This window comes from Taeniopygia guttata, chromosome 14, assembly GCF_048771995.1.
Source record: "Taeniopygia guttata chromosome 14, bTaeGut7.mat, whole genome shotgun sequence".
Lineage (NCBI taxonomy): Eukaryota > Metazoa > Chordata > Aves > Passeriformes > Estrildidae > Taeniopygia > Taeniopygia guttata.
The window spans coordinates 7,543,392-7,559,038 of record NC_133039.1 but is presented as its reverse complement, the minus strand read 5'-3'; the positions used below and the strand labels follow the sequence as shown (position 1 = coordinate 7,559,038).

Sequence of the window (15,647 nt, the reverse complement as noted above, 5' to 3'; positions counted from 1 at the left end):
TACGCCCATGGAGGCTCGAACTTCGGAATTCATTAACTTCACTATCAAAAGCTGAGTCATTTGTCACAATGGCTTTGTCATTAGCTCCCATAATTAAGGAAAGTGTCACAAAACCAAACGTTTCACTTACACAAGGCAGGAGAGGCAAAGCTCGGGAGCGCTCCAAGGGAACGGGCACAGCGGCGAGGCCGGGCAGGGGCGAGGCCGGGCACCCCAAATCCCACTCCTGGGCCGGGGGAGCCCCCTGGAACGGCTGGGGCAGAGCAGGGGCTGGGGCTCGGGGCACCGCCAGGGCTGCCCAGCCCGGAGGAGATGCCAGGGCGTGCCAGGGCCGGCTGAGCCAGGCAGGTGTCCCACCCCAGGAGAACTGAGGTGTCCCTGGTGGGCACCAGCCCCAGGGCTGGCAGAGAAGAGGGCATTCTGCAGAAAGCTCAGCCAACGTCCCCAGAGCCAGGGGGAGAACCCTCCCCGACACTCACCCGCTCCACACGGGCACTTCTACCCCATGGAGCCCCTCGATGGAGAAAGGCAGGGCCGGGCAGAGGCTGCGGGGATCCCCACAGCCCCGGAGCCCCTGCGGCCGCGGGGGGACCCAGAGGGTCCCGGCCCCCCGTGCCACCGGCCCCAGAGGCCGGAGCTGCTGCTGGGGATGGCAGCGCCTCCCCCGCGGCTTTCCGTAACTCGTAGCCAGCAATTAACTGACAATTAATGAACTGCCAATGAACGCCCTCCGTCCCTGCGCACCTTCCAGCGCACTCTCCTCCCCGGGAGCTGCGCTGGGGCAGCCACTGCCCAGCTGCGGCCGCACATCTGGGCAGCTGTTTGGCCAAACCCCTGGAACTTCCCAGCATTTCCTGCTCCGTGCGGCCCCTCCGGGGGACCCGGCCCCCAGGACACCCCCGCCCCCCATGCCCCAGTTCGGCGCGAAAAAGGAAACCAAGCTCTCAGGGTTTCTTTAAAATTAAATATTTTATTTTTTCATACATGCAGCAAATTGAATAAAGAGTATATGCCCATCTAAAAGGAGGTCTTCATGAGAACCGTTTGACAACACACAGCAGGTAGTCTAGGATGTAGAAAAGTCATCAAATACTTGCAGGTGAAATCAAATTCACAAACACAAACTGTTCAACAATAAACATTTTCTCTTTTTTTTTTTTTTCTTTTTTTTTTTTTTTTTCCCTCCTTGTTTTAATTGCCACTTTGAATGTGATCAGAAATAAAGAGCTGAGGTGACACTCCCATGCATGGAGCCGGAGGCGGCGGTCACGCTGCGCCCTCCCGGTGCGCCCCGGCCTTTGGGAGCAGCGGGATCCTCGTGGCCTGAGCTCGCATCCCCCGGCTCCTCCCTGGGCTGCAGCTCTGGACTCACCCACCCAAGCACACCGACTGCCCTGCACTCATCTTCCCTCTGCCTACAGGGGCTGGCCACTGCGGGGACTCCCATTCATTTATTAATTACATTTATTAAACGGATGGACCCGATGGCAGCTCCTTTGCTGATGGGCCTCACGCCGGGAGGGCTGCTCAGAGCCCCACCAGGGGACAGCAGCTCCAGCAGGAGTGGCACTGGGAGCAGGGCAGCTTTTGGAGCTGCCAGACCAGGGCCAAGGGCCCAGCCCAGCCCAGCGCAGCTCTCTGCCCGCCCTGTCCCAGGGGAGCCCAGCTGAGAGCCTGAACCCACTTACCTGGAGCACCGGGGTGCAACCCCAGTGGCACAAAGTTAGGATGTGCCATCCTGTGCATGTCCTGCCTCCTCAGCCCCTCCTCTGCCCTCCCCAGGGCTCGGGGTCCCCCTCTGCCACAGGGGTCCCCCCTGCCAGTCCCACTGAAGCCAGGTGGGACACCAGAGCTGAGGCCCCCCCTGCACCCCCAGGTAAGGATTTCCTGGGCGTTCTCCACACAGCTGTGGAGCACCTGGGGCCTGGGCTCCAGGGCTCTGCTGAGGCTCAGAGCATCCTCCCAAAGCTCTGCTTTCCCATCCAACAGTGAAGGTGAAATCATCAAATGACATCAACAGTGACTCAACCCCTGTCACTCTGCCCTTCCTTGGAGGAGTCCACACAGATCTGAGTGTCTGTGCAGGGCAGGCACATCCCTGGACGTCCCTCCACAGAAGAAACAGGTCATCTGGAATAAGTCCCGGATAAGAGTTTGGCAAGCAGCAGAATGGACAGCCTCAGGAATACTCAGGGTATGAGTCCTGAGAAGAGCACCTGGCACTGGCTGAGCTCGCCCTGGAGCGTGGATCTCACTCCCAAACTGCCTCCAAAGCTGCCTGGTGCCACATCCCAGCTCCCCTGCAGGTCCCCTCCAAGGCCACCCGGCTTGCTCGGCGTCCAGCAGCGCCTGCTCCATGCACAAGTGTCACCCCAGCACAGACACAGAGCTCCAAACAGAAAAGGTGTGACTCCCCCGCAGCAGCTCCTGCACCGTGCCCATGGCCCCGGGGTGCCCCTCTGCCCCGAGACCTTCCAGCAGCATCCTGGACAGACCCGGGAGCGCCTCCAGAGCCAAAGGTACGGAAATGAAAAACATTCACCACTGAAGGAACACTAATTCTGCAGCAACAGGCTGGGAGGTGACAGGGACACGCATGCTCCGACGTCCAGAGGATGGCACGGTGGCTCGGGACGTGCCGGGCTCAGGGAGCCCCCACCAGCCACCACCCCGACCCCTGGGCCCCGCCTGGTGCAGAGCCCCTCGTGAAGCCCCTCCTGGATCTGGCACAATTTGCAGTTTTTCTGGGTTTGGTTTGGATTCCTCCAGCCCAGGGCAGGACCCGAGGCCGCGGGCTCAGCTCTCACCCTGGCAAGCACAGGACAGTGCCCGTGGCTGGGTGACAGGGAGGGGACACTCAGCTGGCCCCCAGCACTGGGACAGTGCCTTACTGCTGGCAGCCTCTAGTTCTCAAGGAATCATAAAAGAAAAAAAAAATAATTTCCAAAGGTAGAGTTTCATGTTTATAAAAGATCTACAAACTAGAGTTTCCTCTATAGAATTCCTCATGATTGATAAAATCCCTCCCATTTCCCTGGGGCCTGGAGGAATGGCTGCATCCAGCAGAAGCAGTGCTGGCTCAGGAAATACACCCGGGGTTCTGCAAACCAGCCACTCTGGGCTGTGACGGGAGCGGGGTGACAGGGACTGGGGGACGCTCACCTGGGGCTCAGCCTCTGCCAACCCAACAGTCACCCACCAGCTGGGCAGTGCCTGCCTGCTCCTGCCTCCTCTGCCTGTTCCTGTCTGCTCCTGCTCTCCTCTGCCTGTTCCTGCCTCCTCTGCCTGTTCCTGTCTGCTCCTGCTCTCCTCTGCCTGTTCCTCTCTGTTCCTGCCCGTTCCTGCTCTCCTCTCTCTACTCCTCCCTGTTCCTCTCTGTTCCTGCCTGTTCCTGCCCTCTTCTCCCTGCTCCTGCCTGTTCCTGTCTGCAACTGCTCTCCTCTGCCTGTTCCTGCCTGCTCCTGCTCTCCTCTGCCTGTTCCTGCCTCATCTGCCTGTTCCTCCCTCCTCTGCCTGCTCCTGCTCTCCTCTGCCTGTTCCTGCCTCCTCTGCCTGTTCCTGCCTCCTCTGCCTGTTCCTGCCTGCTCCTGCTCTCCTCTGCCTGCTCCTGCTTTTTCCTCTCTGTTCCTGCCTGCTCCTGCCCTCTTCTCCCTGTTCCTGCCTGCTCCTGCCCTCCTTTGACTACTCCTGCTTGTTCATCTCTGCTCCTGCCTGCTCCTCTCTGCTCCTGCCTGTTCCTGTCTGCTCCTGCCCTCCTCTGCCTGCTCCTGCCCTGTCTCTCCTGCCCCTGCCCCTCCTCCCTGCTGGCCTCTCCTGCCTGCTCCTGCCTGCCCCGACCTCCCGCACGCCACGGCTCTGCCTCACAAGCAGCTGCTGGAATTGTCTCTTCTCACTCAGAATTTTTTAAAAATCATTACTGACTAAAACCCCCAGGAATTTGGTGGAAATCAGGGAAATCAAGATGTCTGTGAAATTCATGGGTTTGGAGCCTGGAAGAGAATAGCAGAGGGTGGAAAGTAGAAAAGTTTCCGTTACAAATAGCCCTCAGTGCAGCCCTTTGGTCTTGGGCATGTTTTCAGTTGGCAAATTGTAAACCAAGAATATAAATGTGTTTTGTTTTGGTAGAATATTAATATCCTTTACAGAGCTGTTACATCTCGACAGTGTCTGTGAAAGATTTATGCGAGTGCTGACAGAGCGTATCAAAACTGCAAACTGTTCCAGATGTTACAAAAACCCCCCAGCTTACACTTAGAAAAAGGTTTGCTCTGATTTACAAGAACTGGCACGGGAGTGGTTCGAGGCAGGGAAGGCGGCTGGTGGGGGCCAGGCTGACCCTATGGACAATGCGCTGGGAAATAGAGGTCTAGAAGCAGATTTTTCCACACTGATCAAATATATCCATGTCTTGAACAAAAGGCTCCTCTAAGACAAGCTCACACTCATCGCAAGCTTCAGCACAACGCTTTAAGCGATCAACCATGCTTAGCATTCCACAGCAACGCTTTGGGAGTAGCTGGCTCACTGGGATCTCAGCGTCCCGCTGCGAAAATTACAGAGACCGTAGCAGTTTGGTATATTTCTGTTTAAAAACTCTATTAGTCACCACCAACTACAGTTCCTAGAAGTATCACTGACCGGTAACCGGCACCCCGGACACCTCCGGCTAGGGAAACCAAGCTAGCGAGTGGCACGGACACGAGAGGCGCCGAGGAGAAGCGGCCGGCGAGTTTGGCGGGAGGGGACGTGTGTCTGCACTGCTAACCCCGGAAGACTAGAGTCGTATGTACAGGGCCTGGCGTGGGCCGGCGAGGCCAGGGCTGCGCCGCCACTACACGTTAATGACAAACTCGGGGTTAGTGTAGGAGAATCCAGCAAACTCGTTCTGGTCCAAGTTCATGATGAAGAGTTTGTCCGTGGGCGTGAGCTCCACCGGCTGCCGGGTGAACTCTTTGTCGAAGTTGGAAGTGTCGCGTTTGTCCTTCTGTTAAAGGGAAAGCACAGAGTTAAAGCGGGGAAGGAGCAAGGCACCAGAGGTGACAGCAGCTGGGGCGGTGGCAGCGGTGGGAGCTCCACACTCCTGCCATCCACACTCCTGCCACCGAGCAGCAACTCACAGCCCTGCAGAACAGAAGCAGCCCCACACCACCAGCAGGAAGAGGAGAACACCAGTTTAACACCAGTTTAACATGCCTGAAACATAGGACCAGGACACAAGAGGGACAGGTGAGAGCCGTGGTGGGGAGGGAGCATCCCTCCTGTCCTGTCTGCTGTGGGAGAGAGAGCAGGGAGCAGTTCTCAGCATGCAGAAACCTCACTGCAACCAGAGCTCGGCACTGCACAGGAGGAAGGAGCCTGGAGGAAGCAACATGCCTTGAAATGGCAGGAACAGTCACTACCATGTCAAAATTTGCACAAAATAATCAGCTGTAAGAGCTCTTTCTGCTCTAAGCTTGATTTTTGAATGATGCCGTGATATGGTGTTAACCAACACTGGTTCATTGATGGAGGATGTGATTTGCTCCAGGGTTGTACAGAGAGAAAACACACAGCACTTCAAAACCTCTGAGAAGGAAAATTCCACATGTGCAACATTTTCTCCTTGCAGTTTCTTAAGAAGAACAACCTTGCAGCTACACCCAAGCCAAAAAAGGGAAAGAAAGGACGTTAGTGTCAGGATTAGCACTGGGAACCTGCTATCAGCACTGCGGAGCGCGGCGAGTGCGTGGGCTGCTCCTCGAAACCCTGCAGATCACAGAGCGCCTGGCTCAGGGCTGTCCTGCTCTGGGAGGTGACAGAGCCACGGCTGGAGGGGGACTGAGCACCCCAGGCCCTTCATCCACAGCCAGCGGGGTGGAGGGACACTGGCAGCCAGGAACCGGCTCTGCTCTGCCTCGTTACTAAAGCCAACGGGGACAAAAGGCTTCTCCTCCCCTTCTTCTATGTCCCTATACAGGAGAGACCCCAGCTCCCTGCTGGAGGGGACCTTCCCCTGGCGTGACACAGGTAGGATCCTGCCAGCCTTGCAGAAACCTGCATTTGTTTTCCATTTTTCCCAGACTCTGCCTTTGAAGTGTCGTGGACCTGCCATGCCAGGCCCTCGCTGTGCTCTGCTGCACCAGGATTTCCAGCCCTGGATTAATCTGCCAGCTTGAACTGAGGAAAGGAACTGTGGGGGCCTGCAGGTGCTACACCCCACTCCCCATGCTGAGCTCCCGCTGCTGCCCCACTGAAGGACCTGGCAGGAGCGATGCTGTGTCCTCCCTGCAGCCTCTCCTGGCCCAGTGGGACACTGGGGACCTTCCCGCCTCGAGCAGGAGCACGGCCAGGACACAGAGCCAGGTTTTCCTGCCAGCCTGGACAGGCCAGGAGCACCACACCAATCCAGCTGCAGCTGTGCAGATGAGGCAGCAGTGCATCAGGACCTCGGGGGATGCTTGCAGATTCCACTTGCCACAGCAGACATCCCATCAGGATGGCTTTAGCCTTGGGGAGGGAGGAAGATCAGGAAAAGCCGAGGAGGATGGAGAAGAGACGAGGTGGGAAGAAAACAGGTCTGGATGGAGCTCAAGGAGCCGAGAGAGGAGGCAGGAGAAGCGGCAGGCCGTGGCTGTGCTGTCAGGGCGATGCTCCGCAGGGCCCCGGGCGCCAGAGTCCCGCAGGGCTCCTCTCCCAGGCACAAAGGAGGGAGGAGATGTGGATTTGGGGGCACAGAGCGGCAGCAGGGAAGGGCAGGCAGGATGACAGGTCAACTTCAGGTGCAGAGCTCTGCAGGCAAAGGGTGAAGCAGTGGGAATGCGAGGACAAGCCCACCTCGATGGCAGCAGGGTCCCCAGGGTGCTCCGGGGCAGAGCGGTGTGGCTGTGCTCAGGGTCTCTCTGTGGAAAGTTCTGAGATGACCACATGGTTCCTGAAGGCCACATCCATCCAAACCATCGTGGGCCAGAACAGCACTGTCCCACCAAGCCAGGAGCTTCTCCTGAGCAGGAAAGCTCTGGGGTGCTGCAAAGGGAATGACACATCCACATGTCACTGGTGCAAGTTGCCACCATGGTCCCCAGCCCTCAGGAACGTTCAGCCCGGGAGCCCTGGAGTGGGAAAAACCTGCTGCTGCTGCTTTTTGGCAGCACAAAGCTCGGGGAGAGGCTGCCATGTGCCCAGGAGGGGGCTCAGGGCAGCCCACTCCCCTGCACTGCCCTCTCCAGCAGCCCCCCACTCCCTGGGGCCCTGGCTGGAAGCTGAGCACGGCAAAGAGCGGGATGCTGGTGTCTTACCTTGAATTCTGCCTGAGCTGGTGGCAATTTGGCCTCTGTCAAGATGATGAACAATCCGGAGCAGGCAGGGAACGGTGTGTGGGTCTCACGGAGAGAGGGGAGCGCAGGGGACAATCAGGGCTGAAAGCGCCTCCAGCGATGGGCGAATTGACTCTGGCAGGTGACAGGAGCACAGCCAGGAGCACAGCGGGGTGGTGTGGTGGTGGCACGGCGTGGTGGTGGCACGGCGTGGCAGACAGGCGGGGTCCCAGTGCCCCTGGCACTGTGCCCGGTCCGGCTGGCCCGGAGCAGCATTTCTGCCTGGCCCCTGGGAAGGGGATCCTCCCTGAGCACTGGGATCCTCCCAGAGCCCCCTCCCTGCAGCAGAGCTCCAGGGCTGTTGGGATCAGCTCCCGCCCATGTTTGGGACCTCTCGGAACAACCCTGCAGTGTCCGGACCCATGGAGCTCGGCAGAGGCAGATCCCAGAGGCAGGAGGGAGGTTAGCAGGAGCCTGTAATCCCTCCTCAGCTGCAAGTGCCAGTGGCTTCCAACAAGCGCTCCTGGGAGAGCGGCAGCGATGGATGAGTCCCGCCAGGCTCTGCAGTTCGGGGACTGCGAGGTGACGCTGCATCAGCTCCGCTCAAGGTGCTGCCAGAGATCCCCAGCGCTGGGCCAGCCTCAGCTGTGTCCCCTCCTCAGAGCGTCCTTCCTCAGCCGTGTCCTCTCCTCAGAGCGTCCTTCCTGCAGGCCTCAGCCGTGTCCTCACCTCGGAGTGTCCATCCTACCAGCCTCAGCCTTGTCCTCTCCTCAGAGTGTCCATCCTACCAGCCTCAGCCGTGTCCCCTCCTCAGAGCGTCCTTCCTGCTGGCCTCAGCCGTGTCCTCACCTCAGAGTGTCCTTCCTGCTGGCCTCAGTCGTGTCCTCTCCTCAGAGTATCCTTCCAGTTGGCCTCAGCCATGTCCTCACATCGGAGCGTCCTTCCTGCCAGATTCAGCCTTGTCCTCTCCTCAGAGCATCCTTCCTGCCAGCCTCAGCTGAGTCCTTCCTCGGAGTGTCCTTCCTCATCCTCACAAACTGCTCCTTCCCTGGCCATGCTGGAGCCTGGGCAGGCGCTGTGCAGCGTGGGCTGCTGCAGGAGGCTGTGGGCAATCGCTCCCTCCTGGATGATGCTTCCAGCACATCCCACCTGGGATTTTTGGGACAAACAGAGCAGGAAGGAGCCCGGCTCCACCGCCGTGACCGGGCCAGCATCCCCCAGCAGCCTGAGGCAGCATCCCCCAGCAGCCAGGGCAGCTCCCAGCCCTGGCTGTGGGTAGGAATCCCCTCGCTGACTGCAGAAACTCCTTACTGCCAAACACATGCAGCTTTCTGGGGCAGGTTTTCTCACCTTTTATTTTATAACCGGTATCAGAAAAAAATAAATTGGCACATTACAAAACAAGCAGATTGATACAGTGACAGCCCACGAACATCTGCAAGGGTATAAAAGGAAGCAGCGTGATTGTTGTCCTTTCAAGAGAAATTCACCCTCCCTGAAATGTTTCCTTTGATGCCAGAAACAAAACTCGAGCAATTTTTAAGGATAGAATTATCCGTTGTAACAAGCTTCTTCACACGCTTCATATCAGAATTCACAATACTGGTCAGAGTTAAGTATCTCCCGTTTGGGTCAATACCATTTTTGACACATTTAAAGCACAGGTAACAAACTCCACCAATGGCTTTGGCATTTGAAAAGAAGAAAAAGCTTCGCTACGGAATGGATGTTGGTGGTGTTTACTGGGGTGACCATGGATTCAAAACCAGTTCTTCCAAATTCCCCATTTACCACGGCATGTTTGCTTTGATTTTAAAAATTGCTACAGAAACTGCACAATCAGGAGAAATCTTTGCCAACGGCAGCTCTGCCTTCCCAAATAACTTATCCCACTGCTGGGGACCCAGCTGGCCCAAAGCCTTGGTGCAGGGAAGGGGAGATGTGGTGGGGCTGGACACCCAGCAGGACATGGCCAGAAAAGGAGCCAGAACCAGCACCTTGGCTCTCCAGAGCTTTTGGGAGGAGAGAGACTCAGAATGGTCTCATTAAAAACATTTACCTGCCACTAAGGCTAAGAAGGCTAAATATTAAATTTTCATGATTATTTAAAACACTAGAAAAAGGAAAGAGCAGGAACTAAAGCACATGATGAAGGGATTCCTCCCAGCTGTCACCGTGTCACCGTTTTCGTTCTGTCACCCACTGAGCTGTTCCCATTTTCTACAAACAAAATGTTACAAAAGCCCACTTTGCAGCATTTGCTGCACATCACTCCCCTCCAGCGACACCCCAAGTACCAGGAAGACACTTGAAATGTGGTCACTAAAGCAAGCCCATGGATGAAGACACTGGAAATGTGGTCACTAAAGCAAGCCCATGGATGCGAGTTTTGCGATGGAATGTCACCACAACAGCAGCTGGAACCGACGATGCAGGGATGAGATCTGCACAGCAACTTAGCTCTTGGCTTGAGGCTTAAAAAACTCAGAGTTAACAAAGGAAAATCCTTCGAATTCTGACTGGTCAATGTTCCCGACGACTTCCTGGTCGGGAGGCGTTAGCACGGGCGGGTGGCGGGTGAAAAACCGGTCGAAGTTTTCAGCGTTGCGTCCGCACTATGAGAGGAGAGAAGAACGGTGGTGGGTGGGCAGGAAGCGTGGCATGGGCTGCAGCACGGGGAAGGTCACAACACGCTTTGTCAGTCATGAGGGCATGGCATGGCATGGCATGGCATGGCATGGCATGGCACAGCACAGCATGACATTGATAGTAAAATGGTTTTAAAATCATGGGGATTTAGTGTTAGAAGGAAAATTAAGCTTAGTAGGCCCTGAAAAAATACCCTGGGAACATGTAGGCCTCGTACCCTGCTAGAACTGCACCTGTGTAGCTGGTACATGATAAATGATAAAATTGTTAGATGTGATGATTGGTTAGTAATTAAATATAATTACTGTTTAATCGTAAGAATAATCATGAGAAACTGTGGTCAGGGGCCTAGGAAAGATCATGAGAAACTCATGCTTGAATAAAGTCAATGTATACAATAGAACAACATAAGTTTAATAACTCCCTGCCCAGGAGGTGTCCAGGAGCAGGGGGTTTCCATCGTGCCTGGACTGCTCCGAGGTTTCCTCCTGCTCCAGGAGAGGAGAGGACCCACCCCTGGCAGTGCCCAAGGCCAGGTTGGACAGGGCCTGGGGCACTGGAAGATGTCCCTGCCATGGCAGGCTGGCACTGGATGGGATTTAAGGTCCCTTCCAACCCAAACCAGTCTGGGATTCATGGTTCTGATTCCCAGGGCTGTCCCTCCCCTGCAGTCCAATCTCCACGGCCTCATGGTCCCCAGTGGTGCCACAAACCTGATTTAATTTCCTTAGCAAGCGAAGCAAGGGTCCTGCAGCTTCCCAGGCTGCAAAGCTGATTTAAGGGAACAGCAGCAGCAGCAGCAGCTGGGATCAGGTGGATGCCAGGTCACTGCACAGCCACAGAGCAGGCTCCATCCCTGCTGGCACCCACATGCCACGTCCCCACGGCTGGCAGCGGGGATCTGCTGCAAGGCTGGCACTGTCCCTGCTGTCACACACAGCCAGAGCTCTGCAGGCTCTGGTTCCTCCAGGAGCTGCTCAGCAGCACCTCCCAGTCCCCCAGGCCTCTCTCCCACTGCCCCAGGGGAACACCCGCTCCAAGCGCTGCCACAGCTTTTCCTGGGCGTTTAACTTCCATTTGTTAAGTAAACCGATTTGCATTTTTAATAAACATCAGATTAAATGTCATAAAATATTAATGACAAATGCATGCAGAAGTCAATGTTCCCAGCTCCTTCCTCTGCTCAGAGCTTTCAGGGAAGGCAACGTGAACATCCATCAGCCTCTGGTGGGCTGTTCCTTTGGCTCTCCTCCAACCTCTACCCAAACTCAAGGAGCAACGTTTGAGTGGATTTAGCTCCAGCTCCAGCCCCTCCAGCGTGGGCACCGTGCTACCCTTGCCTTGGTACCACCACGTCATGACATTTCCAGTCTGGCTTGGTTCAACTCCAGCTCCCCAAGGCCTGGGCTGCTCCACAGCACGGATCAGCCCAGCCTGGGGGCTGAGCAGGAGGAGGTTTGGGATGTCTGAGGAGTCAGCCACAGCCCAATGCCTTCCCCAAGCCACTGCATCACCCTCACAACAGCACTGAACCCTGCAGGTGGGAGCTGCCAGCTCCACAGTGCCCAGGAGCCAAAGGAGGGCACCGGGAGCCAGGCTGGGCTCGCCAGGGGCGGCTGATCCGGGCTGTGCCAGCCCTGGCAGGGCTCATCTCTGAGCCCAGCAGCTCCCAGGGCACCCCCAGAGCCTCCCAGGGCACCCCAGCAGCTCCCAGGGCACCCCAGCAGCTCCCAGGGCACCCCCAGAGCCTCCCAGGGCATCCCAGCAACTCCCAGGATACTCCCAGAGCTCCCAGGGCACCCCCAGAGCCTCCCAGGGTACCCCCAGAGCCTCCCAGGGCACCCAAGAGCCTCCCAGGGCACCCCCAGAGTTCTCAGAGCCCCCATCCCCTGGCAGCCTCAGGAGATCTCAGGGCAGCCCCCAAGCCGTGTCTGACAGTGCTGCCTGCCTTGTGGCTACAGAGAAATGTGCTGTCTCAGAAAAGAAATTAAAATTTAAAAAATCAAACCAGCAACCCCCTCAGAAGGATTGGAAAATTAATCCTGATGAGAGGCTGCCAGTTATTGGAATAGGAAGCACAAATATATTTTAATATGAAATTGGCAAGCAAGGATTTCTCACTATCATGCAGTGAGGTAAGAGTATGTGGATGGAAAATTTGAAAAGTTGCATCTATCCATGGTATTTCCTGCCCAGCTGTGTGGAATTTATGGACTTTCTGTTTGGATGCAGATAAAATGGATGGGTAAAATCAGTACTTTACAGCTGAAAGCTGTCTTTGAGTTTACAGAGGGCACATCCCAGCCCAGCCCCGAGGCCTGGAGGAGGGGAGCTCCAGGCTCCGGGTTGGGATGAGGGGAGCAGGAGGATCCTGCTGCTGCAGGCAGCAAAGGTCCCTGTCTGCACGGGCACCTCCTTTACAGCTTCCCAAACTGAGCCCCTGCTTAAGGGACACAGAGGCCATATGAGTATTCACATTTATCTAAAGCCATCTAGTGAGAACCTGTCCTCATTTTGTCTGATATTCATGAGCAGGCATCCCTCCATCCTGACTGGGAAAGGGGGAGGGTGGGAATTTATCTCACATAAATCCCGGGGTGTCCTGTCTAATATTTATAGCCAGCACAGAATGGCTTTTCCTCCTGAGCTGCAGAAATAAACCTGTCAGCTCCAAAGATGGCCTGGTATTTAATCACCTCCCTGCCTGATTTCAAACAGAGACAAAAGGCACAATAAAATATTTGCCATTGATCTCTGGGATGCAATCAAGGACCATAAGAAGCTGAGGATGCTGCTGCCACCCACCCTGGTTCCCACACCAAGGGGAGGTGCTGGACAGCCTCGATTTCCCAGGGTTTTGTCCCAAACCAGTGGCACAGCCACAATCCCACCGGCCTTGCAGGCATCTCCCGGGCAAGCCTGACCTTCCTGGTGCTGCTCTGGGCCAGGAAATCGGCTCCTTGCTCCCTGGGCAGGATCAGGGCTCTTCTGGCAATCTCAGTCAGGGGAATTTGGGTCACAGCACGCCCTGGGCCACACTGGGGGTGCCTGTGCTGGCCAGGGGGCAGTGGGGCCTTTCACTTGTGTTTGCTCCACTTTGGGATGCTCCAGCACGTCCTTTATCCCTGCTGCTGCCAAAGGGAGCATCCACTGCGAGGGCTCCTGGTGTGGGACCCTCCCTCCCCTCGGGAGAAAGCCAAGCTCCTGCCTAACACCCCAAAACCAGAGGCTGAATGAACAGTCTGGGAAATGCCAGAGCCTTTGCAGCGCCCTGGCTCTCCCAGAGCAAACCCTGACTGGATTAGCAGAGGTGTTTAACCTCAGCACATCCACCTGCCCAGTGTCAGCCCCCCAAACCTTAAATTCCATCTAATTAGGAAATGACTTATGCAAACGTTAGAACTCACCCTGCACAGGCTGAACTAAGGTACAAAGCCCCCCGTGCATGGAACTGCTCTTTTTACACAGCCAGGTCTGCAAGTGGCCTTTCAATATTAATTAACTCCGAGCAGTTAGGGGGAAATTAATTTGTGCAATTAAAATTATTAGATTACAAGCCATTTTTAACCCCCCCCCCATGCTGTTGTGAATAATCCTGGGCTCTGCTGTGTGATTTCAGTGCTTTCAAAATGAGACTTTTCAAATCACTAGGTTTTATGTAAAGTAAAGGAGTAATTAGATACCAAAAACAATAATTATCTCAACGAGAGACAGGGAGAGCAGGGGAGTGTAAATACACTCCCAGGGTAACTGCAGACCCAGGAAAGGAATTGTTATGCACCAGCCAGAGCAGGGAGCAGCCAAGCAGAGCCCCACGTCAGAACCACCAAAGACAAGGCAGCCCCTGATCTGTCTTGTTCCTGGCTCTGTGATAAAGGTTAATCAAGCTCAAAGCAGCTCAGGAGCTCCTGGGAATTGAGGAATTGGCTCTGAGCTCCAGCCAGGCGCGGGCTGGGAATGCTGGAGCTCCTGGCAGGGTGTGGATCCTCCCCAGCAGCAGGGCTGGGCAGGCACTGGGAGCCCCCCGGAGCCCCCGCACCCCCTGAGCCCCAGCCCAGCCCGCAGAGGGGCTGCAGAGCCACGGGAACCTGGCCAGGAGATCCACGGTGCTGCAGCACAGGGGCTCTGTGCACCAGGAGGGGCTGAGCTCACACCAAACACCAACTCCTGCTGCCTCTGAGAGGCAAAGGGAGCCTGGGGACAATTTGGATGGGCTCTGCTCCCCTTGGCTGCTGTTCCCAGGGCTGAGCAGGGGCTGCAGAAGGGGAAGGCTGGAGACAGGCGGGGGCTGACTCCCAGCCCTCATTTGCATCTTATTCCTTATTTTGAAGCTCTGGATACAGACAATTACTGCAGCCTGACCTTTACAGATGCTAACTGTAAAAAAATAAAAGAAAACAAGATAGACTTAAGCCAAGGCAAAGAGCCAGGCCAGCACCAGCCCTGTGTGCAGCAGCACTTGGCTCTGGTGTGGCCACCAGGGCAGTCCCAGGTCACCAACACTGGGCCACATCCCCCCTGTCACCCCCAAACGCTCCAAGCCCCGTTCCCATCCCTGTGCTCCGCCCTGTGCTCACGGCTGACACCAAAGAAGCAGCTTTTTCCAGCACAGAGGCACTGCTGGGGAAATATCAGCTATCAGCAGGTACCTGAGTTGTCTTAATCCTCCCTAAATCCCAAATCAGCTGCTGTTAATCTCCCTGTCCTATCAAACAGGGAATTTTTGTGAAGCGACAGCCGGCAGCTTACAGTCCCCCTCCCCTGCCAGGGCTGGTGTCAGAGGGATTTCTAAAGAAAGGAGACATTTAAAACAGCACAACATTTGCAGAGTTTAAAGCAGCAGAGCAGTAAGGAAGTGCTTTTGGTGGAATTCAGTTGTTTTTCACTGCAAAGCACCAAACAGCGACGCTCTGCCCCTGCCCAGGGCAGGCAGTGACACTGGGGAGCTGCTCAGGAGGAGAGAGATGGGTGCAGGGGACACAGCAGCAGCAGCTTCACTGAAAATGGACACAGAGGTGGGAGATGGCAGAAGGTACGGAATCAGGAGACAGGCACTTGTGCAGAATAACCCAATGGTGCCCCTTCAGTGAACCCGGGTATGGACCAGGATCCCCCCAGAGCTGGAGCTCATGGATCCCCCTTGTACCTCAGCATCCCTGGCACAAGGGTCAGATCCCAGCCCCAGACAAATCACGGGGCACAAACAGCCCCAGACCTTTCAGAGCGCTGCACTGCGATACCAAAGCTCCCCCAGTAAGGCTGTTCCCTACTGGTGCAGAGCCCTGAGGGTTCCCTGCCCTCCCAGGGAAAGGCAAGCAGCAGAAAGCCGGGCTCCTGCGCTGCCCACCCCGTGTCTGCCCGCTCTGGGCAGGAGGGAGAGCAGCCACTGCCCCTCTGAGCCGTGGGCACAGCCCGGGCACAGCCCTCACACAGCAGGGCAGCTCTCAGCAAGGACAGCACCCTGCAAAGGTGAGCCTGCCAAAAAACATCTGCCCGAAATTCGGCTGTCCGCCCCAGCCACAGGCAGGGCAGCCCCGGGGCGAGGGGCAGCTCCCCAGGCCAGCATCCCTGCCCCATCCCCGGGACTGTGGAGGCTCTGCCCAGCCACCACAGGGGTTCCACTGCACTGGGGTCAGCCAGGAAAGGAGCTGTGGGAGGGAAAAACCTGCTGGAGCAGAGAGGCACAGAGACAGAGCAGAGCTAAAG

General features: G+C 56.4%; 1 protein-coding gene across 7 annotated transcripts in view; it reads right to left on the bottom strand.

Moving 5' to 3' along the window:
• Window positions 1-950: 950 nt before the first annotated feature.
• The window catches only part of PRKCB (protein kinase C beta), an 86,489-nt gene continuing 71,792 nt past the window's right edge, over window positions 951-15,647 (bottom strand). For 2 of the 7 annotated variants that reach the window (XM_030285003.4, XM_072935505.1), the window contains one exon: window positions 8,621-9,907. In XM_030285003.4, coding sequence (XP_030140863.2) covers window positions 9,749-9,907 — 159 coding nt within the window. In that variant the 3' untranslated portion in view covers window positions 8,621-9,748. Of the gene's footprint in view, window positions 4,985-8,620; window positions 9,908-15,647 lie in introns of those variants that run through there. The other 5 variants (XR_012058225.1, XR_012058227.1, XR_012058228.1 and 2 more) reach the window with 5 other exon arrangements.